Source organism: Peromyscus eremicus, chromosome 3, assembly GCF_949786415.1.
Source record: "Peromyscus eremicus chromosome 3, PerEre_H2_v1, whole genome shotgun sequence".
Lineage (NCBI taxonomy): Eukaryota > Metazoa > Chordata > Mammalia > Rodentia > Cricetidae > Peromyscus > Peromyscus eremicus.
The window spans coordinates 71,321,176-71,348,072 of record NC_081418.1 but is presented as its reverse complement, the minus strand read 5'-3'; the positions used below and the strand labels follow the sequence as shown (position 1 = coordinate 71,348,072).

General features: G+C 52.9%; 1 protein-coding gene across 1 annotated transcript; it reads right to left on the bottom strand.

Moving 5' to 3' along the window:
• Positions 1–6,626: 6,626 nt before the first annotated feature.
• Positions 6,627–19,145, bottom strand: Aqp1 (aquaporin 1 (Colton blood group)). Its single transcript, XM_059257880.1, has 4 exons — positions 18,544–19,145; positions 9,643–9,807; positions 9,289–9,369; positions 6,627–8,538 (listed from the first exon to the last, which is right to left on the bottom strand). Exons 1-4 carry the CDS (start codon positions 18,925–18,927, stop codon positions 8,359–8,361), a joined length of 810 nt encoding a protein of 269 aa, XP_059113863.1. The 5' UTR covers positions 18,928–19,145; the 3' UTR covers positions 6,627–8,358.
• Positions 19,146–26,897: the final 7,752 nt, after the last annotated feature.

Below are 26,897 nucleotides of genomic sequence, written 5' to 3'. Positions count from 1 at the left end.
TGCTCCCCAGTTATCTCCCCATACCCTAGTCCCTCCACTCAGTACGAGGGAAAACAGCACTCCTGGCCACCCTTTGGGGGACAGCCAGTAAAACCTGAGCTCCAGACACCCTTCTTCTCTCCATTGTTCAACCAACTGTCCCGAGATCCATTAAGTCCCAGGACCTGCCCTGTAGGAGGTCAGAAACAGCTTAGTCTCCAGGCAGGGAGGGGTGAGTGAGAAGGTCTGGAGGACAGGGCTTCACAAATAGCTTCTGCAGGCCTCGGCCTTCGGACGTAACTCTCTCACAGCTTCCAAAAGTGTTGGGCTCAGGGACTGATGGGGTACGGTGCTGTTTCCACCTAGATAAGCTGCAAGGGATGTGGAATGACCGACAGGCATGTGAGGGAAGCAGCCTGGAGTGGGTCTTATTCCTGTGGCCAGAACACTGAGGGGTTCTGCCAAGCACGGCCTGTGATGACCTGTTTCGGGCTTTCTTCTCAGTGCCGTACTTCAGGGGACCTGAGACGGAGAGAGGCTGCCAGGGTACCACAGCTAGGTGAAGGCAAGGAGGCGTGGAGGTTGGTGGGTACCACAGCTCCCTGGCTGGCGTGTTGGCCTGCGTCCTCCAGAGATGGGCAGACAGAAGAAAATGGAAAATCACCATGGTTGAAATCCCCAAGTCTGCTCAGTTCCTTTCAGATCTAACATTCTAGAATATTTTTCCTGCCCAAGATCTTGCCAGGGGTGACCTAGGGTGGCTTCCCACTCAAATAGAAAGATGGCAAGGAACGGGAGCAGGGGCTCTCAGAATCTTCTGGAAGCAAAGCCACGGCCCCTCTAAGAGTTTCCGGTCTGGTGTCTCTGGCCCCTGAGTTTCCCGTCTGGTATCTCCGGGCCCCACATTCCTGGAGGCAGATGCGCCGCCGCTCCCAGCTCAGGAGGTCACTGGCAGCTGTGCAGTTCTTGGAGTCCGTCTCGCGTGGTCAGTGCTCTGGCCCATCAGCCACAGTCCAGGTGAATCAGTGATTCCGGGAACTTCACGAACGGTTGAGCAGTCGATTCATCTCAGGGCCTAGAAATCCCCAGGAGGGGCAGAGAAGCTTCTTTGAGTCTGCAGCATAATAGAAGGAAATATGGTGCAGTGAGAGGCAGGAGGCAAAAAGATCAGGTGCCAGGGGAGCCTGGAAGTTCCTGCCCATCCATCTCTCCATCACTGAGGTCCCAAGGTGCAGGTGAACATTCAGGATGCAGGAAAACACATCTTGGATGCTGACTCCAAGGTAGTGTGCAAGTCAGGCCCCTGCTCATGCCAAGTCACCTGTGGGACCTGCCTCCCAAACCTGGTTTGAGTGAGACACAGGACTAGCTCTGTCTAAGCTGAACGTCTTCAGTATAGATTGGCAGCTGAGGAAGCAGGCTGAATAAAGACAGGTTACCAATATTCTTAGCAAAACTAGAATTTACTATCTATTTCTCAGTGAAACAAAATTATCCCGTGAAGGGGAGGACAATGGCGTTGTATGGTATCAATGAAGGGAGGAGGTGAGTTCAGACAGCACATCTACAGAGCAGATGGCTAGGGACACTGATGTCACCTAACCTGGCAAAGCCACCCAGGGGCTCACTTTGCTTGTTATGCACATAACCCTGAGTGCCTCTGCTCAGAAGTGAAGCCCACCCTGTGGCTGCCCTCACGTTGTTCAAAACTCAAGTGTGAAAGAAAGGTATCCTTGGAGTTCAAATACGTGACCAGAAAGGTATGAAGTGGGCATGGCATATTTGGGCAAATGTAGTCCTCCAGTGGATTCCACAGTTAGCTCTGATTCAGTGTAGGCCTTCCACATGTGGGCCTGGCAGCTCTCTACAGTGAACTGAACACACACACACACACACACACACACACACACACACACACACACACACACACACCCCACACCCCACAATGACACCTGAGATATAACAGTTCAAAGGCATGGATGCCCCATCAATTTTAAACTTAATTTGAATGCATCTTATTGTTTTCTTTGGTTTCAGTTTTTTTTATTTGAGTTGCATTAACAAACAATAAGTTTAAAAAAATAATGAAGTTCATTTTAATAAGGTGTCAGGACACACCGGCCTCTTCCAGAACATCAGAGACTGCAATCAATGGTGGGTTCCGATCCTTGAAGGATGTGTCTCTCTCTAACTAATGCTTTGGATTTTCATTTCCCCCCTCTTTGGATCGGACTACTTTGCAGAGTTTCTCTTCCCTTGCCTATGATGTCATAACTGCAGACAGATTATGAGCTCGTCACTTACTTTGCAGCTTACTTTCAAACATGTACTAGCCCCCCAGTGACCGAAGCTGAGCTAGTTAAATGCAAACAGCAAAATGGAGGTGGGCAAACCAAACAGCACCCGTGGATAGAGCAACTACTGGCAGAAGATATTTCTGCAGCCTCTGTTTATGTGGTAGACTTGGTCCTGGGCTAGGCTGCAAATCCCCAGAGACCTGAGTCTGTGTGCTCCCGAAGGCTTGAACTGGCCTTCCTCAGGACAGTCAACTACAGGGAAGGGTCTGTAGAAGGACGAATTAAAACAGGATGTGATCAATGAAAATTATCCCCACTGGCCAACACAAGTGCATGTGCGCACATACTCTGGCCTTTAACCTTTACTGCATGGACAACTCTGAATTAATTGTGTTCTCCCACTTGAAAGAATTATAATATTTTTAAAACAGACACGGAAACTAGGAATGTAGCTCAGTTGGTAGGGTACTTGCCTAGCATTCCCGAGGCCCTGGATTCTGCCTCCAGCATTGCATAAAATAGGTTGATGAAACAGCACATAGGAGGTAGAAGCTGGAGGATCAGAAGTTTAAGATCATCCTTAGCTCCATAGAGACTTCAAGGCCAACCTGGAGACTTTATCTAAACAAACAAACACCCCAAATCAACAAAACCAAGTGCAGCCCAGTTGCCCTAGAGCTGCAGAGCAGTGGAACCCTCTCCCTGTGCCCAATCAGTGAGCTCCAAGAAGAGTAACGGGACAGGCTCTACATGTAGTCAAAGTAGTTTGCCAGCATGAAGGGGAATCACCTGGGCAGGCAATTTCTTGAAATTGCTGGATACCCTCTGTCACAGGCCCCACTGAACGTTGGTCCCAAAGTACAGATGGGGACTGACGGTTCCATGGGGCTGGTAAAGATGGCCCTGTAAGAAAGGGCTTCGCCTCCCTTCCCTTTGGCACTAAGAATGGTAAACACCAGCACCTTCGGTCCTTGGCCTCCCAAGAATGGCCTCACCCAGCCCCCTTTGCTAGGCAGCGAATTCCAATCATCGTCTTCATTGTATTCTAAACCTAAAGAAAACAAGGCATCATGCCCAGCAGCTCGTCCATAAAACATTAATCACTGTCCCCTCCTTGAGAAGCCTCTGACCAACGAAGGTATGCTCTACAGGAGCCATGGAAAAATCCTAATGGCCCCACACATGGCCTGGCCACATAGAGGGTGGGGGCCTGGCACCAGTTCCTCCAGTGCTTTTCCAGCTGGGCTTCTAGCTTTGGCTCCAAGGATGTTGAGGACCAGCCTGGGAGCTCCAAAGAAAAAGAACCCTCCAGACATCTATGAAATTCCCCAAAGGTACTGTGGTCCGTAGGGTCAAGTGGCAAGTGGATGCCTTAAACCACTACACTTTCCACCGGAGCTTTGAGCCCATAGGGAACAGTGCCGGGACCAAGGCCAGTATCATAGGTCACATTAACCAGCGGGTGATCTAGCCCAGAGTACCTGCATAGGCCCATCCTCTTACAGACCTCGCCAGCACCCAGACCACAGAATCCCTGATTCTGATGGAGAATTTGAGCTACTAAAAGAAGAAATATGGAGCTGGGGAGATGGCGTAGTGGGTAAAAGCACTCACCATATAAAGCATGATAACTTGAGTTCAGATCCTCAGAATCCACACACAAAACAATTTAAAAATCAAAAAAAAAATTAATGCAGTAATATCTGTAAACTCAGCATGTCCCTACAGGAAGATGGAAGCAGAGACAGAATAATCTCCAGATGTGTCACAGCCAGTTAGCCTGGCACAAAGACACTCTGCCTCAAACAAGGCGGAAAGGCAAGTACTGATACCTGAAGGCTGTCTTCAGACCTTCACACCCACATACATGAACAAACACACCCATACACACACATACATTCACACCTCTCTCCCTCTCTCTCTCTCTCACACACACACATACACACACACACACACATCTGTAAAGATTCCAGATTTCTACATGTTTAAAAACAAAAGAGGATTTACCCAACACTAATCCAACCTCCTGCTGACAGGACCCTGAACACAGGACTCTGGCTGGTGCTCCCTGTAAAGGGGTTTGGAAAAGCTTCTAATCTGTACTAGGTCTGATCAGGGGCCTCCGGTGGGGTGTGACAATTGTAGTGTTTCAGCATTTTGCTCTTGTGAGTTTAATGGAAAGACAAATATTCTAGGATTCAGTGGCTGCTAGAACACATCCTGCTTCCTTGTAGGCCAGGTGCAGATGGCATGAATCATCTTCAGATTAATCTGTGGATAGTTTTGATAGGGGTGGGTGACCTGTAGTCTAATCTCAGCAAGGACACAATCTAGAGGTCAGTGACAGGTGCCCCCACCAAGCCACCTCACGTGCTAGTCACCAGACCATTCAGGAGCCTGGGGACAAAGGTTGAGTCCTGGAGGCTTTCAGGAAATGTGCTGCCTGTGTTAAAATCTGATGAACAAAACAGACAAGGGCCTCTGCTTACTCAAGAAGTCCCATCCCATCCCAGTTATTTCCCAAACCCACTCGTCTGTGCTGGGCCAAGTAGAACATGAACAGAACAAAGTCTGCAGATCCCAGGGAGAGGGATACCTGGAGCACTAATCCCATGGGCTACAGGAAGAGTCTGGGACAGCCTGGCCCCAAAGCTGTTGCACCCAAACCTACTGGGTATTGAAGATCTGTCTTGGTGCATTATTATCCCTCATGGTGCAGCATTGGCCTTCTCCTGTTCATGTACTCTATGAGCAAGTTGATCATATTCCCTTCCATTCAGGAATAGGTACAATTTCATGGAAGTATCCTCAGTCTGGTGTTACCTTAAACCATCACCACGTGAGTCTATCTAGAAAGAGCAGGCTTCTCAGAGTGTTGGGGGCTCCAGGGCCAGCCCTTTTCCCTTCTGTCTCCCCATTACCCTGTAGGAGTGGATGCAGCTGCAGCTCATCCTGGCTTCTCTGCTGGCCCAGAGCTAACTCTACAAAGCATCACAACGAAACAGGTCAGCATCACATGATGGAGACAGCCAATTGTTGAAGCCAGGCAGAGCAGGTTCAAATCTCAATCCTACTATCTTCCTATTGTGTAGCCTTGAGCAAAAGATTTCAGGAGCCTAAGCACCCTCTGTAAATGCAGATATCTCTATCTTCTAAAATTGTAAGTCACAACAGGGTCCCTAATACCTCGTAAGTACTCCAGAAACCCCAGTTTGGCTCTAGGATTCTAGAAATTGCAACATATAGAAGTCATATAAGAAAGTGTGGAATGGAGCTGAGGTGGGAGTGGATGAGCAGGAATTAAGTAACTGGAGTTCATAGTGGTTGGAGACTGAGGGGACCTGAGAGCTGAGAGATGGAACAAGGAGGAGGCAGGCTAAAAGGGACTGTGAGAGATCACCTTGGCATACCCTCACAGGTAAGGCTTTGGGCTAGCCTCTACAATGTCCCTGTAGTCTGGCAGCCACTCTCCCATTCCAGCAGCACAATACCTCACCAGGAAGAAGCCAGGGAAGTTTGGATGGGCTGAGGCAGCTCCAGGTTCCATGCACACTGCAGTAAGAAGCACTGTTCGCACAACACTAAGCCCTCTTCAGCGTCACCTCTTATGTCGTCAGGAAACGTGATGGAGTGCAGAGCCCTTCCCCTGCACCCTTCCCTTCTCAGCCTGCACTCCTGGTGACACTTATGCTTGTGGTCTGGAGAGCATTCCTTGAGGATGGGAGTTCTCGCCTCCCAGAGCCAGCCTCTGTGGAAGGAGCAGGCTTGCCCATAGCCTGGTTCACAGTTTCCCTGAAGTGTGTTATGTGCCTCACGTGGAATCAGTGTCAGGAACTTTTGTCCAAATCTCAGTATACCACAGCACAAGAGTCATTTTCTCTGATGAGTCAACCCCAAAAAAGCTCTCCTGGGGGTCCCAAGACACAAGTATAGGCAGGGCTTCTAGGGTGATCTGGGGGAGGGTAGAGGCCTGGCAGAGCTGTGGGTCCTCAGCTCTGCCCTGAGAACAGAGGGGTTAACAGGGGTATGATCTTAACCCTGCTTCCCCTAACTCTTCCATCCTCCAGAACCCAAAATGGCTCCTATCACTCCATTTAAACTGGTCCCAAATTTTCCTTCACTTCCCCATAGTTGTCCCAAGATCTCCACCTCCTCAGAAGTCTCCCTATTAAGAGCAAGACCCTGTGCTGCCTAGGGCCTGTGGTGTAGCTGTACCCATCCCCTTAGGACACAAGAGCATCTGCCTTCTTCCCAGACTGAGTGGCATAGAAGTGAGACCAATCCGCTGTGGATCAGGGTTCCTTTGTGGGGATGCAACACAGCAAAGCAAAAACCACAGGAAGCCCAGAAGACCTTACAAGTCATTGTCCTTTATTTTCTTACCATAAGATGAAATTTCAATTGCAAAGAAACATACACAGAGCAGACAGATGCGGGGTCCTTGATCATAGTGGCCAGAACCAGGTGGGATGGGTCTGCCCAGCCCCCTCCAGCATATCCCTCACCACCACCCCGGGCCCTGAGCCATTACCCAGGCAGAAACTGAGAAATTGGAGGTGAGAGGAGTCCACTTTATTGACCAGGGAGTGACCAGACATGGCCTTGGCTGCTAAGATTGACCCAATATGATTTAGTTGGGCACATGGGTCCTCAGTGTCCTTATCTGTTAAATGGGCTACAGTGCCTGCTAGGGAATGGAGAGGAGTGTGCAGCCACAGGCCTCCTGACTGTCCTGTTGCTCCTAAGCACCTGAAGAATGTATCTCTCAGTTTATGTTCACAACATGGTTAAGGGCACGGTAGTAGAGCTGCTCCGGCCTGATGGGATGGAATGGACCAACTTAGAGAGCTGAATTCAAGATGCCAACCCCTGAACTGACTCTACTCTGAGCTGTCCTTGGGCTGCCACAGAAGCTGCATCATCGGGTCAATAAAGAAAGACGATGCCTAGGGTCATACAGTCAGCCTGTTCAGGTTGTCCAGCCTCTGACCAAAGGCAGCTGGCCAGGAGCTCATAAGCCAGGGCAGGAGTGGCCTCCTTCATCATGATGTGAACTAGGGGCACCCAAGCCCCTGCATGCCCAGCATGGGCATCCGTCCCTGGACTGCTCCACATCCACTGCTTCCCTCCTTAGACATGGTGTTGCAGCTAGTGCAATGCTCTTTAACAAACCCATTCCCCAAACCTACACTCCAAGGTGGACTGGAGAACTGAAATAAACTACCCAGTCAGTGCCATGCTAGATGGGCAGACCAAGAAGAGCTAGATATTAGAGTGTGAGCTCTTCCTCCACGACAAAACAGCCTTCATTCTGCTACAGCAAACCTACCTACAGGAAGCCTCTCTGGGTGACAGGCACTTCCAGCGTCCTGAACTACGTCTCTGCTTCCTAGTTCATCCACATGTGCTCATGGGCTGTGGATGTTGGGCAAGAGCTTGGGCCAGGTAGACAAAGCAGTGCTGTCTAGACTGCTCCTTCTAGAACCTGTGGCGTGTCCACACTTATATCCATAGCTGTCCCTTCCTTGCCACTTTCCAGATGTGGTCACTGAGGCCCCAGCAGAGGGACAATTTCAAGGTCCTATAGTGAGTCTAAGGGGAAGGGTCTTGGAGGTAAGTCAGACCAAAGGCAGAAGTTAGGGGACCTCCTCTCCCTCAAAGTGCCTTTGGGGACAGAAGGCCTACTCAAGAAAGGCCATGATCAAAGGCACAAAGCAACAATGGCAGAATCCCAGGCACCTAAGGCGGGTGACTTGCTGGGCAACTTTGGGATGAGGGGGACTTCCTAGCACACTCTGAGGGGACAACTAGCAGGGTGGGTCCCTCCCTTTCACTCCTCCATGATGTCAATGGAATGAGGTGCGGAGTTGATAAATCTTGGTCCCCAGGAAGCTCTGAGACCAGGAAACAGAAAGAAAGACAGTGATAATACTGCCCCAGATAAGGCAGGACCACTCAGGTCAGGCAGGTCTTGGGGAGTCTTTGGTCAGCCTGTCAGAGTGTCTACAATATGATTTCAGCCCTCCCCTCCCTCCGCCCATCCCTGCCCCACCCCCATATGGATGCCTAGGCCAAGCCTCCTCTATTTGGGCTTCATCTCCACCCTGGAGTTGAGGTCATCAGCATCCAGGTCGTACTCCTCCACCTGGCCACTGGTCCACACCTTCATGCGGTCTGTGAGGTCGCTGCTGCGTGGGGCCAGGATGAAGTCATAGATCAGCACTGCCAGGGCACCCCCAATGAATGGCCCCACCCAGAAAATCTAGGAAAGAAGCATGAGAGTTTAGAGGACAGCCAGCCATACCACCCCTTCTCCCCTTAGAGATCTCCCCCATCTGTCTTAAGTCAGAAGTAGATAGACCAGGCCCCTACTTTCTGATTCCTCAGAGTGAGCCCCGACTAGCGTGAGTAGTAGGGACATGTCCTGGCCTCTGAACCCAACTCAGGCATCTCTGTAGCAGCCTATTCCTGAGTATGGCTCCTACTCTCTTCCCCCAGCCTTGGAAGGTCCCCAGAGATGGGCTAGTCTAATAGAAGGCTGGCCAGGAGCACACAGACCAACAGTAATTAGAGCTAAAGCCTACGCAGCCCATGCAATGTTTCCTCTGCTCAGAGCTCTGCTTGCAGACATCGGTCCTCTCCTGATTCTAAAAGCCCTGGGAGAGCCAACTCTCCTAAGCCCACTTCATTCACAGCCTGGGAAACCAAGGCACAAAGCCTGTCTGGGGCTGCTAAATCCAAAGGTGGCAGAGCCAAAATTCCAACCCCACTCTCCACTACATTGATAGGAAAACAGGGAAGGACAGTGGCCAGGGCAGTAGGCCTGAGCTGCCAGAATGGAGACTAGACACCAATCTTTTCATGATGCAAACCCCCTCCTTCATGTCGGGCTTTGGTTCCTTTATTTCCTCTGCCCTGTGTGTCTCCCAGAATCTCCATGAGAGGAAACTATGCCTCAAGGGTGGGGTAGAACTTGCTTCCACCATGTGCCTGGCCGCCCATGGTGACTTACCCAGTGGTTTGAGAAGTTGCGGGTGAGCACAGCAGAGCCAAATGACCGAGCAGGGTTGATACCACAGCCAGTGTAGTCGATCTGGAAGGGGAGCAAATAAATAACAGGAATGTAGAGAAAATGACAGGGAGGGTAGGGAGAGAGGAAGAGCAGAGAAGGGGAAAGTCAACCCCAGAGGGGAAAAGGACATGACCAGAGATCCTTGTCCTGGCCCCCAGAGTGGGTCTGCTATCCCTCACCCCATGGTGGAAGTTCTATCCAGAGTACCACAGATACCACACTAGCCCTACTCACCAGTTCCTGACACGGCCCTCGCCCCGACCACGGCCCCAACCTAGGAATTCTCCTACTTACCGCCAGCAGGTGTCCCAGAGCCACAGAGAGGCCAATGGCAAGGGGGGCTGAGCCACCTAAGTCCCGGCGCCTTCGGTCGGTGGTGGCCAGCACGCACAGCACCAGCTGCAGCGTGCCAATGATCTCGATGCCCAGACCCTGGCCGGAGTTTACACCTCGAGCCAGCTGCAAGGGGAGAAGCAAGAAGGCCCAGTGAGCCGGGCAGCTGGCAACTGTAACAAGATTCCCAGAGCACTAGGCCCAGGCACCGTCAGACACGCTTCAACCCCTTCATAGCTTATCACTCACCTTCTCACCGTGTGACCCCAGAGGGCGCCAGACATATGAGGCAGGTAACGAAAACTACCCCTTGTCCCCTCCGACACCTGATGATCCTCTAGCTTGATCCCTAGTCCTGTCTAGACCCTGCCTCACCCTGGTCAGAGGCCCAGGGTGAAGCAGGGCCTCCTTGTTGGCTACATGGAGTGCTCAGTGGTGAGCCTCAGGCACGGGAGGTGGTCAAGGACACCCAGAGAAGGACCGAGAGGAGCTACTGCTTCATCCTTTCAAGTCCAAAGCTTTTCCTGTCTCCATCTCCTTCCCCCTCTGTATTCCCTCTCTTCCCTCTTTTCTTTCCTGGCTCTAGCTCTGCCTTCCCTCTCTTTGGCTACATGGGCCCCACCACTGTAGTCTGGCTACCCTTGTGCCTAAGCCACTTTTGGAAACATGACTCATGGAAAAAGAAGGGAATGGGAGCTGCTGCGAAGTCACTGGAGCCCCACCATCCCTGCAGCGGCAGTGAGAAGACCCCTCCCAGGGGATCCATACAGCTGCTCCAGGTCAGGGGCTGGGGCCAAGTGTACCCCACAGGGGAGCTGGGCCATGTTGGTGAAGATGCTGGGATAGTCTCCCTTTCGGTCTGTCTCCCAGGGGGGACAGCTGAGCCCCAACAAGCTGACTCTAAAGACTCACTTCCAGTTTCCCAGATGAGTGGTGCTATCTCCAAGGCAACCAGGCATTCTGCAGGGTCCTAGGTGGGAGGCACACCTCCACTTCTTCAGGGGTTTTCCCAGTTCGGCCCTGAGGCCCTCTCACAAGAACAATTCTCTTCCCGCCTTTGTCCACAGTGCTGGCTCTCAGGGAATGACTCACATCCCCTCCGCAGCCTTGAAGCCCAGCTTTGGGCCTTTCCTGACCAAACCCAAAGCTGTATCCCCCCTTGCCCAGTAAGCTTTCTGGGGCAATGCCCAATTATCGTCCCACTACTAAGCCAGGCAATAGAAACAGAATCCCAGTGTTCAGGTTCTTACTCTTCTACTTGTTGGCACCATGAACATGGCTCTCTCTGGGCCTCAGTTTCTCCATCTGCAAAATGGGTTCAAGGTCTCAGTTCTGTCTAGACTCTAGACTCTAGAGCCTCCAGAAGACTCAAAGATCACAGGGCTGTCTCAGACATTTGGTGAAGGTGGTAAGAGCAGGAACTATCAGGAGGTGAAGATGGAAGGGAGGATAGCTGCCTCAGCTGGCAGAGGTTGCCTACAGCTGGGAAGGCTTGGTGCAGGAATGAGGCCAAGATGTCTAGCCCCACTTCCACCTAGAAGGCCATGGCCCCCATTTAAATTCATGGCTTCTCTCCCTCCATCTCCTCTGCTCTCTTGGGATGGCCTAATTGCTAGCTGGCAGGAGTCCTGAGATGAGAACTTCCTCACCGATTAATGGAGCTGTCCCTAAGTCTCCTTCTCAGATCCAATCCCCACCCCACTCTTCTCAGAGGTGTCCAGAGCTAGTTCGTCTCTTGCCCCGGTTCTTAACCAGGGTTAAGTCCCAGGTTATACCCAAGGTACCACTTTCTACACAAAGCAGAACAGGCAGTTCCAGGCCCAGAGGTCTGAGTCCTCAGGAAGCCTGGGAACTCCAGAAGGTGCCCACTCCTGACTGCCAAGAGCCATAGGGCTGGAAGCCTTTCCCCTCCAATGCCCACATCCACTACCACCCCCAGTAGTCGCCAGCTCCCCCCACCCACCTCACTTGCCTCGGCAGCTAATGACAACTGCTCTCCCACTCCCTAATGCACTTGAACTCCTTACATCTGGGAAAACAGTAAGAGGGTTAGAAATGATAAAGGGCTGCAGAAACTCTATGTCCAGGAAAGAGCAGGCTAGAAAAACCAAACCATAGCAATCGCAAACAGCCCATTACATTTCAAACAACTGCTTTAATAGCACCAATTACTGTCCTTTATCACTAGAAAGGACCCATGCCCATATGCATGTGCAGACTTTTGCCTGGATTTTCACTGGTTAAAGTGGAAACTGCAACATCGAGTTTTATGAATGCAAGTGTGAGTGGTGGAACAGGCCATGCAGCCCTTGTGAAGCATCCGAGATCTCCCAATCGTTGGGCCCGGGCGAGCTCATGGCTTAAGCTCAGACACACCAGCTCAGAGCTTTCTATGGGACGTGGCTTCTTTCTCCTCCCACGTGCCATACCCTCCAGGAGTCACCTGAGCAGCTGAGCATCACAGAGAAGAGGAGTCCACCTGCCACCTAGCTGGGTATTTGTCCTTCCTAGCTTGGGAAGCTTCCCAGGTCTCTGCAAACCTCTGAGTGGAGGCTTATTGTGCAGGACAAAAGGGATTGAAAGTGCACATTTCCCAGAATGTCCAGCCTCCTTAAGGCAGCTGACTCCGACAAAGCTGTCGGAGTGAAGGGAGGGCCTATGCTTTTGTTGTTTAGCTGGGAGATGATAGGCCAACCAATGGCCTTTGAGAGTCACATGTGAGAGGCTGGAACAGGCCTCTATGCTCAAGAAGGAGACAGTAAGGCCAAGACCCTCACCTCAGGATTTGTGTCACCCCAAGTTCATAGGCTAATGTGCTGGCCACCAAGGGACCAGACTGTTCCAGCTTAAAATGGGTCCCTGGCAGGAGGTGTGTGTGTCCCAGCCCTTGACCTTTCCATGCCATGCTACCTGAACCCACCCTGCCACTTGGAGGCATGTCATCAGGACAACCAAGTCCCAGGCGCGGGGCCCTGACTCCCCCTGTGCCCCACCCATGGGGAGCAGCAGAGTCCAGAGCTAGGCCTGGCTGAGCCTTTGCTCTCAAGGAACAGCGTCAGAGACGTGGCTGTCTGCCCACCCCACTGTCTCCAGGACTCAGCACTGGCCCACCAGGGAGCAGTGGGCCCCACCTTGTCACCTCGCAGACGGCATCCACATGTGCCCAGAGCTCAGCATACAGCTGCAAGGGTTTGTGGATCACGGTCGGCTGTGTCTGCAAGTGGCCGTGTGTCTGGGGCGCCTCTCGTTTCCTCTCTTTTGTTAGACCTTAGCAGGTTTATTACAGGATAATTAAATGATCTGAGAACTATAAAAATATTAGACCTACAGGCAGTAAAAACAAATGATTTAGACTAAAAGCAAATTATTAAAAAAGTGGACAGCTACAAGAATCAGATCAACCTATTCCCAAAGTGAAAGGGTTTTTTTTTTTTTTTTAATAATCCACCCCTTTAGAAACTGATAGAATGAGGCAGTCAAAAAGGCTAGTAACATAAACAGGCAAGAATTAAGCCACGTAACTAGCAACACTTCATTAAAGGAAAGTAGGGAAACCTGCACCTTGGGATTAGAGGCTAATCAGTCTTTTGATGTCCCCGAGGGAAATTTAAACAAGCTGATAGGGTCCTGGCCAAGTACTCCTGAGCACGTTCGCCGTGACTCAAGACACCACGTTGGGCACGCTCTGCCGAGCAGGGGGCTCCGCGCAGCACAAAGTCCCAGATGGTTTCTGTGTGTTTGCACTGGTGTGTCTGATGGCGTGTCTGAATGCGTCACTCTGCCCTCCTCGCGCTTCACACCCACAGGGGTGGTGCCACTACTAGCTGGCGAAGGGAGGGGAGTGGCGAAGGGGGCGACCCCTCAAGGGAGAGAGTAGCTGGCCTCAAAGGCCCTTTATGTGCTCCCAGAACCATTTTATCTTTCTGACAAGAAACAATACACAAAGCAGTGGTTTCCAACTTCCTCTCCTCCTTTTCCTTACTGCAGGGCAGGGAGAGGAAGGGGCTCCTGCGAGGAGCCTCCCCCCCCTGCGCCCCCCAGATCCAAGCAGTGTTGAGAGCATGCTCTGTGCCCCATGTTCGAGCAGTACATGTGCATTTCGGAGGATTGGGAGGCAGAAGGCTTGAAGGAAGCGTGGTCCTGCCCTGACATTACCCACTGTATGGCCTCGATTGAGTCTCAGTTTTCCCAACAGCAGAATGGAGGCGTTGGCCAGTCTTCCTTCCTGCCTGAAATCAGGTAGTGCCCCTCTAGCCAGCACCCAGAAACCCGAGTACAAGTCTCCATTCTTAGCATGGCACCAAGTCTCTGTCACAGACCCTCTTGCCCACCCACACTGCACCTCCACACAGCCAGGCTCTCCCAGAGCAGCTTCCTTGTTAGGTGGGTCCAACCTACGTCTTTCTAGAGACAGGGGGCTCATCTGCTTAGAGGAAGCTGCTTCCTGAGTTTAAAACAAAACAAAACAAAATCTTCCTTATACAGGGCGAAACCTCCTCTCTGGAGAGGCTTAACTGGGATTTCAGGCCCCTGGAGGGGCTGGTCATGCCTGCCCGCTGTCTTTGGTCTACGAGCTTTACAGTCTCAAGGATGCTCAGGAACATTAGCTGCTTGGGTGGGTAAGGATAGCCCCCTGCTCATCCCGCCTAGGTACCACCCTACTGTGGTGGGGGAGCCCCTCTAGTCTCCAGGGAAAGGCCCAGACAGAGGAGGCCCTGGTCACCATGGAGCCCCAAGGACATTTCCCAGCCCATATCTGCAGGTATGAGGCTCAAGTTTCAACGGTTCAGGAGTCCTGAGACCTACAGGTGCTTCTAAATGGTAGGGACCAGAGTTCCCAGGACCTGAGTTCCCAGAGAACTGCTGCCAGCAAGAACTTGACTCTTCTGTCACCATATATGACTTCCCAGACACCATGGGTGTTGGGGGGCGGGTATTGTGACCTGCCTGGAAAGGCTTGGTGGGTTGCAGTTGAGGACACCCTGAGTGGGGCCCTAGAGAGAGTAGAGCTGTGTAGGGGCTTTCCAGATGAGCTGCTGAAGGCTTCTCGGGCTAGAGAGGGGATCACCAGGACAGAGGGGCTGAGGCTGTGGTGGGGTGGGGTGGGGTGAGGTGAGGTGGGGTGGGGTGGGAGCAGCTTTTCTCAGATGCCACCTGCATATTCCCTCTTGGAGTACTCTTTTTCAAATACTTGTCCCAGGTAGACCCTGGTTTGGGACAGGCGGTCCACACTAGCTGCGCTGCTCAGCGGATGCCGTGAAGAATCCGGCCTCAGAATTTTTGTGAGAAGGAATGTCTACTCCGCCACCAAGCTCCACCTCTACATGCTCTTCCCCCGGCCCTTTCTTTCTCTCCCAGGTTCTGGCTGGAAACAATAATTACAGGTCTCAGCTATGCTGTTACACCCAGCCCCCAGCCTTGTCCCTGGCCACGCTGGACTGGGCCAGGGCATTGGAAATACTTCTTTTCATAGCCCATTCCTAAGTCCTGGTGGAGGCAGCAGGGGCCTCAACTCTGGTAGGCCTACAGGTAAGAGAGACCCTCTCTCCTCATTGTTGGGGAAGCTAACACCCAAGAAACTGGGAGAAGAGTGAGAATTTAGAACGAAGATATAGGCCATCTGGTATAGCAGGTGGAAGCATTTCCAAGCATGTGGGTCCTGAATCAACAAGACTAACAGATGACCCTGAAGAGAACAGGGCTGCCCTCTGCCTCAATCCCCAGGTAGGTAGACTGGAAGGCGCTGGGAACACAGTTCCCTCCAGATGCGCTCAGATGCCAGCCCAAGTCCAGAGCTCCTACCGCCTTCAGAGTCCAGCCTCCTATTATGACCCCAGTGTGCCCAAACTCAATGACCGCCTCTAGTCCATGGTCTCCCTCACCCTTTGCTTGAGCTCTACCCAGAAGCCCCTTCTCAGTCCACATTTGGGTTCTTACAGGCCTACCTCCCTGCAGCTCTCCTGGCCCTCCCATCCTTCCAGTTCAAAAGTTCTCTGGCCCGCCCTGACACCTCTTATCTCACCTGCCTCCTGCCTGGTATCACAGGCAGCTGTGCTGCTTATCTGGCCTCAAGCCCGTGAGCTGCCCAGTGTGGGGAGCCTGGCTGACCCAGCCTTGCCCTCAGCACCCAACAGCCCCAGTCATTTCTGCAGGATGAGGGCCAGAGAGGGGAAGAATGAAAACAGCTGGGATGCCAGGACTCTAAGGCCTCAGCATCCTCTACTTTCCAAAGCCAGCCACACCCTTTTACATCCTGTTCATGGTCCATAGGTGGGAATTAGGGCCATCTAAGCCCCATCAATTGCATGGAGCAACATAGGGTGCAGGTGGCTGACCCTGGGCAGGTAACCTCTGGGCCTCCAACTAAGAGTGAAAATTAGGCTCCAGCTCTTTAACCCAGAAGGGACAAATGGGCTTATAGGAGGCCTGTGGTCTCTCAAGGGCGTTTCCTGAGCCCTGACTTAGTCAGGAGAGAGTTGTCCCCACCATGTCCCCGGGGGACACCCCCTGACTCACCCAACCACTTCCTGCCACTTTTCTCTCTATTTTCTTTGGAAATCTCCATGCCAACAACTCACCCCACCCAGGTTTTGGCGGCAGGGTGGGGGTAGGAGCAGAGGAGCTGTGAGAGCCTTCCCACGGGATGCAGAGGAAGAGACTGCCACCTGTTCCATTTACTACTTGTCCCTCTAAGGCATTGAGACCAACCCCAGCCCCTCCAGGTCCAGGAACAAGTACCTGAGGAGAGCCATTTGGCTGGGGTACAGATTGTGTTCTACACGCCAAAAGTCGATGGTTTGGACCACAATGTTTGGTCCCCTCCGTATGGCACTGACATTGTAGGTCCTTTTAGCCAAGCCCTTCTAGGGTAGCTCCAACCAACAATTTAAGTTGGCAGTATGAGCATAGCAGAAATGTCACAAGAACCTAGGCCCCCCTCTTGAACGTCAGGATGCTCGGCTCCAAGAAGACTCAGGGTTAACAACAAACAGGACTTTAGGGCTAGGCTGCCTGTCCCTAAGCTATCCCCACATGAGCCTGAAGCTCCTTCTCCTTCAGCGGTATCTGCCTGTATCCAGAGTACTCTGGCACTCTGGAAAGTGGAGAGGGGTGCAGAAGTTGAAGTGGGGTGTAGCCAGATTCAGGTGCCGTCGAAGCAATCCCATGCTGCCTCTGCCTTCGATGACATATTAGAGAATGCAAAGCCTTTGCCAGCGAGGGCACAGGTCCTGCCTGTCACTTGACTTGGAAGGGACAAGAGCTAGGAGTCTCCACCACCTCCTTCCCACAGGGGCCCTTCATTGCTTCCATCCTGCCCAGCCCCCACCTCAGGGGGAACTTGAACCTTCGCAGAGGAATTCACGGAGGCACCTATCCCTGCTCCCATTGGAGAGACTGAAGTCTAGATGGACACTGCCTGTCTAACTCTGCTCCTTGTGCCTGCTGCAGCCAAGTTTTCTCCAGCTAAAGTCTAAACTCCAGCCACAGGGCTAATCTTCAATCTCCACTTGAGCAGAGGTTGACTGAAAAGCGTGATCCTGAGGTGTCACTATGACACAGAAGTGTTCATCCCTGCAGTGGAGCCACATCAGCTGCCCTCTGCACCAGACTTTCACCTCCCTCCCCGTCTGCATCTCCAGGACTTGAACTTCGGCTGGGAAACGAAAGGAGTCCACTCAGCCATAGCCATCCGACTCACAGGAGCCCTGGACCACTCCCTTGCTCCTCTCCCCCATGCACCTGCCCTGCCAGGGTCCAGTCAGCTTGGTTTCTCTGGGGTGGAGGCTGGCTCCTCTGCTCTACCTTTAGTCTTTGCCTCTGGTGAGCCTATTCACCTCTGGGACATCATCCATCCTTATTCAGACACTCCCGCTAAACTGGTCCCCGTTAAACCCAAGTGCACTCAGCATGGGAACTGAGCTAAGAAGTTGGAAAAGGTCTGGGACCAGGCAGCCACCCCCAAGGCCAGGCACTTAGCAGTGTGCAGTAGCCCAGGGACAGTTATTTTGAACAGCTGCCACACAGCTGTCAGCATCTGCTTATCATTCTAGCCAGGAATGATGGGCACAAGTGGTTACACACTCTCAAATGCAGCATCCACTTGGAAATCACTTACACAAGTTCAGGACCCATGTCAACACAGTCACACCTCCACTTCCACCTCCACACACAACAAGCATGCAGGGCACACCACTCAGTGGCCAAGGACTGTGGAGCTGAGCCCTTCTCCTGAACTGTTATCCAGAAAACTCTTCCAGCAACTCCGGAGAGTTTTGTTCCCTCAACTTTGTCTGACTATTGAGGGCAGAGGAATGACAGGGGGCTGTCTCCTGACTTTCTGGGAAAGTTGATTTGGGGACCTGAGTGCGGATTAGGGGCTGCCTAGAAGTCCAGGCAACTTCACAAGGGTGTCACGCTCAGATACTTGCAAAAGTCTCTGGAGAAAGTGGACTTGGGACAGTAGGCAGAGGTTGCCTAGGGCCCAGGGCTGCCAAGGAGGGAAGTGACTTCTCAGGTAGGACAGAGGCGGGCCAAGAAACTCTCCAATGGAGGGGTGAAGAATTGCTGGCACACAGCTAGCTGCCCCCTCAGCTCATTCCTGGCAGTGGATACTCTGCAGGGGACTTTGGCACAACCATTATTGTCTAAGTCTTCCATGCCCACAACACCGGGCAGCAAACAGACCCTGCAACACAGCCGAGTTCCAGCCCCAGCGCTCGGCATGACCCCAGCAATCCTCATCACTCTCTCTGTTCCTCAGTGTCCCCCATTGCACACTAGGCAAGTGGAGTCATTGCCCTCTCTGTGTCCTCCAATAGACCCCCCCCCCGCCGCCGCCCAAGCCTGAGACACCCCACTCACATCATTGCGGCCAAGTGAGTTCTCAATTAGGGAGGAGGTGATGCCCGAAAGGATGGCAGTGGCGACGATGGCCCCCACACACTGGGCGATGATGTACATGACAGCCCGGAGGATGCTGATCTGACAGCTGAGCAGCAGCCCCAGTGTGACAGCCGGGTTGAGGTGAGCACCGCTGATGTGACCCACACTTTGGGCCAGGGTGGCAATGCTCAGACCAAAGGCCAGCGACACCTTCACGTTGTCCTGGACGAGTGTCTGGTTTCTCTCCAGTGGGTAGTTGAAGCCTAGGGCAGAGCCGATGCTGATGAAGACGAAGAGGGTCATGGCCAGGAACTCGGCCACCACGGCCCTCCAGAAGATCTTCTTCTTGAATTCGCTGGCCATGCTGGCAGGGGGCTCGACTTCACTGCTGGATGCCTGGTGCTCGACTCCCTCCAAGAGCTGAGCCACAGCCTGGGCTGGGCCTATTTATAGGGCTGGGTGGGGGGAGCACAAAGGGAGGAAGGCCTCTCCTTGCTCCTGGCCCGCCCCACACCACACGGGCCTCCTCTCTGCGATGGATGCAGACAGGGCTCTGCTGTCTGCCTGCCAACTTTTTCCTTCCTCCTCTCCCCCTCCTGCCCTCCCTTGCTCCCTCCACCCGCCTCAGCCCTCGGCCCTGCCCAGCCTGAGGAGGCAGGCAGGAGGCAGCCCTTGCTCTAATAGGCTTTGGGAAATTCTTCCAAGCTGGCCCTTCTCAGGGGGCCAGAGAAATCCAGGTGTCCCCGCCCAGCCTGCAAAGCTCAAGGGTGCCTGAGGGCAGAGCCAGACACTCCAGAGGGGGCGGGGAATAGGGGTTGACTGGACTCTCAGGATGGACGTTGCCCTCCCTGGAGGTGGCACCCGCACCCGCCTGCCTGTCCCATCCCGCTCTGAGCGGTTACTAATCTGAAGTCCTCAGGCCCAGGGATCTGAGAGCCGGTCTGGCCTCCAATGTCCCGGCCTGGGCCAAGGGGCTGCATGTCACTTTGGGGATGTCCCCCCACCACCCAGGCCTCAGCTGATGGGAGTAGAGAAGCTTTCTGGGAGTCACCTACTATTCTGCCCCCAAGGATAGGCCTAAGCCAGGCAAGACTGTTGGAAAGCTCCCTCAAATCCTCAAACTTAAAACAATTTGAATCAATGAGAAGGAGAATCAATGAGAAGGAGAGTGATGTTTAGTTAGTTAGTTAGTTAGTTAGTTGGTTAGTTAGTTAGTTAGTTAGTTTGTTGTTTTCCTCTAATAGGCAATGGAGCTGGCAGGTCACTGGGGAGATAGGAGGAAAGGCAGCTGGACCTGAAAAGGGAAGAAAGGGACACACACACAGGCTGAGGCTAAGACCCAGACACAGAGAGACAGGATGACGGACAGGGCAGAGGCAAGCTTTATCAGAGTGAGAGTAGAAAGCGAAAGAGAGTCTCCAAGCCAGACAGGGAGACAGCAGGAAGAGCTAGGGATGTAGCCCCCGGGGATAGAATACTTGTCTGGGCACCGGGTTCAAACCCCAGCAACACAGAAAACAAAAACAATACTTCAGAAACAGGAAGCGCACACACTGAGCAGAGGGGACATTTGGCTGAATCAGAGTTGAGATACAGAAACGAGGCAAGAGAGAGGCCAGAGGCACTTTCCAACAGCAGGAAGGGAGGAGGCCATGCTGCAGACCCAGCACCCACCCCATTCCCTGTGCACCCCCAGAATCTGGAGTTCAGGACCAGAGAACTGGTCACTTACCTACTGTGTGAATGTGCTGGAAAGTGAACCAGACCCAGCAGAGGGGCTTTCTCTGTAATCACAGGGCAGGGCCTGAGATGAGCAGGTCCTCTCTCTTCCCACCTTAGTCCTTCTCAGGATCATTGGCTTCTTACCCGTTAGAGGTGGGAAACCAAGGCCCACTGAGAGAGAAGAACATCTTTGAATCTGACATCTGTCAAGGTAGAGCAGGATGAATTCGTGGTCCAAGCACCTTCTATCCTGGGTCCACCCTACAGAGGATAATACTGTCTCCTAAGGGCCACCCTATGTCCAGCTGTAGCCCTGGTACTGGATGTGACCTGCAGGGATCCTGTGATATGTTTGATGGGAGCAGGTGGTTGGTTGGGAATGCACTCACGACCATGCACCCAAATACTTACAAGGCCAAGAGGGAGGAGCTCTGAGCAGAGTAGCTGGAGGTAATCAAAGGCTTGTTAACCCTCTAGAGAGGCAGCCAGTATGATGGACCACCTCCCCGAACCTCCACCACGTTCTTTATTCTGAGAGGTTCCCTGTGGCCTGACAGTGGCATGGCCCCTCTAGGAACTGGTTCTTCAGTTCCAGAGGCCTCTAACCAAAGATCAGTCTGCAAGGCTGTGCAAGGCTCAGATCTGATGCTGTCTGGCTCAGGGACACAGCCAGGAGGATTCTAGAAAAATAGGAGGAGAAGCACTTTCCAGAGCCTGATGTGGCCAGGCAGCAGAACATCACAACGGAACTAAGTGAGGAATATGAGCCTTTTTGGGCCTAAGTATGTCCCAAGAGGCTATGGCAGTATCCGCAGGACCAGATACTGAAGTGTGTGTGTGTGTGTGTGTGTGTGTGTGTGTGTGTGTGTGTTGGGAGCAGTGTCAAGATTTCCTTGGGAACTACCAATATATTCTCTAGCACAGGTATTTTATTAGCACTGATAGCATGCCAAATACCATTTAGGATACGGCTGGACAACCATGGGCCACAGAGACCAGCCCCTTGTCTTCTGGAAGTTTCCCTTCCTCCACATCACCTCACAAACTCCGTGCAGACCCAATTTACAACTGAGCCGATGACCATGACTTCATTCTTTGGACAAAGGTGATGCCAACAGTAGGAGATGCCATCAGAATGCAGGCATTGCCAGAAATACCAGTGGGGACCTTATCTGTCACGACCTCCCATGATGTCAAGGGGCCACTGCAATTCTAAACTGGCTATTTGCAAGGAAAAGTGGGAAGGTTCCTGGCTGGATGTCAGGCAGAAAGGCTCTATACTCCAAGCTCTTTCTCACAGGTCTGTCACAATCCTGGCTGGCTGGCCAGGAGAGGCAGGCCAAAAGTGGGCAGTGTCTTGCTGTGCCAGGGAAAGGGATGCCCGACCACTTAGTTCTGATCCCAGAGCCTAAGTACCACCCCTCAAAGAAAGGTCCCCAAGGCACAGGTTATTCTACACAGTTCACTGGCCCAGAACAAAGGCCAACGGCCTTGGGCTACAAGCCTCAGGGTGGATAGGGGTGCTAGTGAAAGCAGTTCCAGCTTCCATGCATGGCTGGGCTGGGGAGGGCTGCAGTGGTCTAAGGTGAGATCACAGAGGAGCAGGGAGCAGCCAGAACCCTGCAGTGCAGTCAGGCCCTAGGTTCAAGGCCTGGTGCTGGCTGTGATTCTCCTTCAGGGTGTCCCAGTGCCCTGGGACTGGCTCATGTGTCTTTTCTGTGAACAGGTTCCCAGGCTCAGGCCAGACTAAATAAAGTAGGTGCCCTCCAATCTAGTTACTGGGGCCCTGGTGGCAGCCACGGTTTTGTCCTAGTAAGTGCTTTTCCAGATGTGTCCCGCTCCCGACATGCCCAGGGAGGCTGGTGCCAGTCAGAGCCGGCTGTTCACAGGATCATCTGGGGCTGTCTCATTTCTTCAAAGATCCACAGAACTTGAGTCTCCGTCTCAGAGGATGATGACCAGAGCCCCAGATGCAGGCTAAGGACAGGATTATTAGGTGTATGGAAAGGAAACATCCCTGGGTGTGGTCCATCTTTCAATGCCTAGCTTCTGTGACATGTCAGTCAGAGGAGCTGAAAGGAACGGACTCCACCTCTTGCCAGCCGAACGAGAAATGACTTTAGTCCCTCCAGAAGGTCCACCAGGAAGAGAGTGTGGGATAAGAGGGGACTTGGCAGCCCACAGTCACCATAAGCTCACCAACAGCTTGGGTGAGTTTTCCCAGCTGGCTCCAGCTTTCCTGAGTTGGAAGTTAGAACAGTGAAGCAGGAGGAGAAGATAGGATATTCCCTCCGAGGCCTGAGGAAAGTGGGCCCCTTTCCCTTCCGGGCCTACCAATTGGGGCTCCCAGCTTTGTCTGAAAACTCTCCCCAGTGGGGCACCTGATTATACCCCTCTCCTGGCTGTCCTCCAGGCAGGACTTGTTAGCCATGGTTCTCTGGACCCCTCTTAGGAGTTCGTGGCCAGAGGTGCCAATCTGGAGCCACCCACCCTCCTCATGTGAGACAGGGTCAGCCCCTCCAACACTGAGGAAGATAACGTCAGCTCAAGACCAGGGCATGGGATTTCTCGGTGCCTTGGAAGCTCAGCTCCTCTGCCCAGTGCTCAGGTTCCTCAAAGCCCGGTACGGCCTCATGTTGGCCTTCCCCTTCCCAGTCTTGTGGTCTAGCTCACTACACCTGCTGTGGCCGTTCCCATTCCTCCCCTGCCTAGTGTCCACCCCTCCTCCTTCCCAGACGCTCCTGCAGCCCCTCCACTGTGACGGCACCCTGGACCATCCCACGATGAGCCCAGGGAAGGCTGCTTAGGGAGCAGGGAGCTGGGCATGGTGGGAGTTCTTGTAAGCATCTGCCCCTGCTGTTAAGGGAAGGACACCTGCCTCTCCCAGTGTATGAAGGGAGGAGCCTCCTGTCTCAGAGGCGGTGCCTGGGCATTTAGGTATCACAGGGTCACTCTTAAATCAAAAACGGATTTAGCAGGTCCCCAGTGATTCAGCGGGGATGGAACAATTTAATAATTTTCTTGGCTACTGCCTCCCATTCACCCTGCTCCTCCCTACCCTCATCCGCACCCCTGCTTGCCTTGAGCCATGAGCCAGGCTTCTTGTCTTTGGGGTGAGGGGGCAAAACCACACCCATTTCTGGACAGTGGAGTTTTCTATTTTAATGCTTTACCAGCCGTTTTCTGGCCATAGTGGAACAGTGTCTGAGACAGGATGGAAAAAAGCTGCCATTGGCCTGGTGGAGTCTATACCACTCTGATCTTTGTCTCATATCCAGGATTAAAAACGGAGATTCAAGAATCAGGCTGAGGTCCAAGGAGGGCACCCGAGGAGACAGGGCTGCCCTTGCCTCTACCCCAACCCACTCGGGGCTGGCAGAGACCTCTGTGAGGGAGTATGGTCACAATTTCTCCATGCCTGGTCTGCAATGTGAATCCCTGCTGGTCCAGGAGGGCGGCTTCCTCCCACTTTGCAGAGAACACTGTTGGTGGTTTCTGAAATGGGCAGCCTGACCGCACCCTCGGAGAAGGCAGGACAGGACAGGGGCTCTGCTGCTCGGTGGGGCCTTGGGAGGAAGTGTCATGTGTGTAAGCGGTTTGGGAGGACTTCCTCACCCTGGGTTCCTTCTCTGCTCTGGGCCCAGCCTTTCTGCAGCTTCCTGCTCCCTGCTATCCTGGCTCCCCGCTATCCTGGCCTTTTTTAGACATCTCCTGTCTTTGCCTTGTTGTATTATAAAGCCTCAAGAGAAGGGATCCAGAAACCATTTGCTCTGAAGTCTTTGGAGAAACTGGGGCTGAGAAAAGAAAGGAAACATGGTCCAGAGCTTGGGGAAGAGGCACCAGGATGGATCCATAACAATCTGGCCTTCTGTGTTCTTCTGATCTGCTAGCCATACCCAGCTTCCCCCTTCTTGACTGAAATCCACCTCATCAGATGGCTGCATGGGCTTACAAAAGAGCCTTTCTTGAAAAGCACCACAATACCTGGGCAGCAGAAAGGTCTGGAACCAACAGAGTGGCCATCAACATCCCCTCCAGCCCAGCAGTCCCTCCATCCTCCTGACTGCTCAGCTTCTGAGGGTTTCATAACACCCCACCCATGCTGTCCCTGCTCTTCACAATCCCCACAGATTCTGCCCAGGTGTTCAGACCCAGGCCACAGGGCAGGGACTTGGCAGTGTCTCCCTGGGGTACACACCCTTCTGAATACCTCTGGGCTGGGCCCCCTGGGCTGGCACTGGGGTCTCAGCCTTGAATGGGGTCTGACGGCCTCTGCCACTCCACTGCTTCTTGTGGGTTCTGTCAACTGATGAGAACCATCACGACATCACTCCTGCACCTCTCAGCTAAATCCAATTTTCTGAGGCCTCCTCTGGTGACGCTGCAGGAGAATCAGGGGCTCCGAGGACCAAGACCTCTCTGGCTTTTTTGGTGGTTGCAGGTTTCCAGCATGCAAAGCCCAGCAAGTCCCAGACACCTTCTCCAAGAAAGCCTCCTATTCTGGGCTGGGCTCCCAGTGACACTGCTTACCCTTAGGCACCGGATCCTTGAGGGAGGACATTGCTCCGCTGAAGAACTCAGAGCCCACAAAGGTGTAGTGTGGCTTGGTCCACCACCAACCGTCAGGAGTGCCTTAGCAGCCACACACCTGCCCCATGCAGCTAAACTCTCATTAGCCTCTCTGACAAGCTCCCGTGAGCTGGTTTCCCTGAACTTCTGCACCCCAAGCCCCCTTGACAAGCCATGCAAGCCCTAAGAGTACCACATGTCACGTGATAGGCCTATTTGTCCTTCTGCCTCTCCCTAACTGTGCATGGGATGCTTGCACACACACACACACACACACACACACACACACACACACATACACACACACACACGCACACACACACACGCTTTCACATGCATGATCAAACACACATGAATACAAACATGCATAGTTTATCCTTGTTTACCCACACATGCATATATCACACATAGGTGCAATGCATAGGAATATGTAGACAGACACAGGGACACTACTCACATGCATGCATGAATATGCTCACAAAGAATAAAGATAGCCTCACATGCATCTGAAACTCCACCATGGACTGTGGCCCTGCTATCAGTAGCCCTGGTCCCTGTACTTCTGTCCCATGTCTCTTCCAAGTGCTCACAGCTATTATCACCTACATGGCTCATAGTATAGGAACCTGACTCTCCTCATCTACTCATGGAGCTGAATTTAATGATGCAGGGAACAAAAAGGGCTACAGCAGCAGGACTTCCTGGGGCCACCTTATTTATGGTCTTTCTTGGGGAGACACTCTGCTCTCTCTCTGTGCTAGTCTCTCTTCATCTCCTGGCAGTACTCTGCACCCTGGGTGCCCTCTGCCCTTGGCCAGGAGGGGAGCAGGCTTTGCAGACAGGACAGCTGGGGAGCATTCTCCAAGCTGAACAGTGCTAGACATCTCTAGCCCCTCAGGCAGCCAGTACCAGTGTGTGTGCTAGACCCCCATGGAGCAAAGACAGGCAGGGCACCTATGAGACCATTCTTGTTCACGCTTTATTTCCTCGGGTATCGTGGACCTGTGAGCCAGGGTAGGGAGCTGAATACTAGGGGTGGGAGGCAGAGAGAGCGTGGCCAGCCCCTGCCCCACTGCCTTGGAGACCCCTTCCCTCCTGAGTCCATCTGAGCATTCTATTCATGTGAAGCCAACATTCCAGGAGCCCACCGGGCCAGCAAGATCATCTCACACAGGCGATCACTGTCTCATCTAATGAGAAAATGATGACATGGCCCCCTGCTGTAAGCTCCGCACCCAGTCCAGCCCCCGGAGCCACACAAATTCTCCTTGCTTGGTGGTATTGCTCTGCTACTGTGGCCCACCAGGTCACTTTCCAGGGACTCCCTGTCTTCTACTCTGGGGCTCTGCAGTCACCTGTGTTGAACTCCTCCCCTGACTCCCAGGATCTTAGAACATGGGAGCAGCTGGGGCTTTGGTCACTACAACCCCACTGCACATTGGTAAACTGAGGCTACAGGTTCAAGTGATTCCCTAAACGTTATATATAGCAGGCCACCACCTCCCTCTGCCAGGCAGAGTGGCTCCAGCAAGGCACTGGGCACACCAGAAAGGACATGCTACTTCATGAACCAGGAATGGTTCATTCCCTCCTTTCTGATTACCCTCACGGCTTAGGATGGATGGTCATCCCCATGGCTTAGGATGGCAAGCTGCAGGGAGCCCACACTCATAAGAAAGACTAAAGGACCCAGGGCACAGCCAGATGCCACTGGGAATAGGCTGGTTATTGAGGTAGAAGTCTTAGAGGCCTTCCTGGAGGAGGCAGTGTTTGAACCACAGATGCTTTGGAACTGAAGGGCTATAAATACACTATCAGATGAGAAAGCCCCTTGGTAAGTCCTGCCCCCTGCCTGACATATCTTCCCTTCCCAGGCAGCCTACCCCATCTCAGGGCAGCTCTGAGTGGCTTCTTTCATTCTTTCCTAGTTACTCAGCCGCCTGCTCCAGGGCTGTGCTACAAGGCCACAGTCCAAGTGTGTCCTCCTCCTCCACACAGTAACGCTCTTTAGATCAGAATGGGGACTCAAGAGTCTAGCTTCT

Coding starts and splice junctions, on each gene's coding strand:
- Aqp1 (XM_059257880.1), bottom strand. CDS start 18,927: ATGGCCAGCGAATTCAAGAAGAAGATCTTCTGGAGGGCCGTGGTGGCC. Junction 9,370..9,642: donor CTCTGGGACACCTGCTGGCG/GTAAGTAGGAGA, acceptor CTCCCCTTCCAG/ATCGACTACACTGGCTGTGG. Junction 8,539..9,288: donor GCAACTTCTCAAACCACTGG/GTAAGTCACCAT, acceptor CTTCTTTCCTAG/ATTTTCTGGGTGGGGCCATT.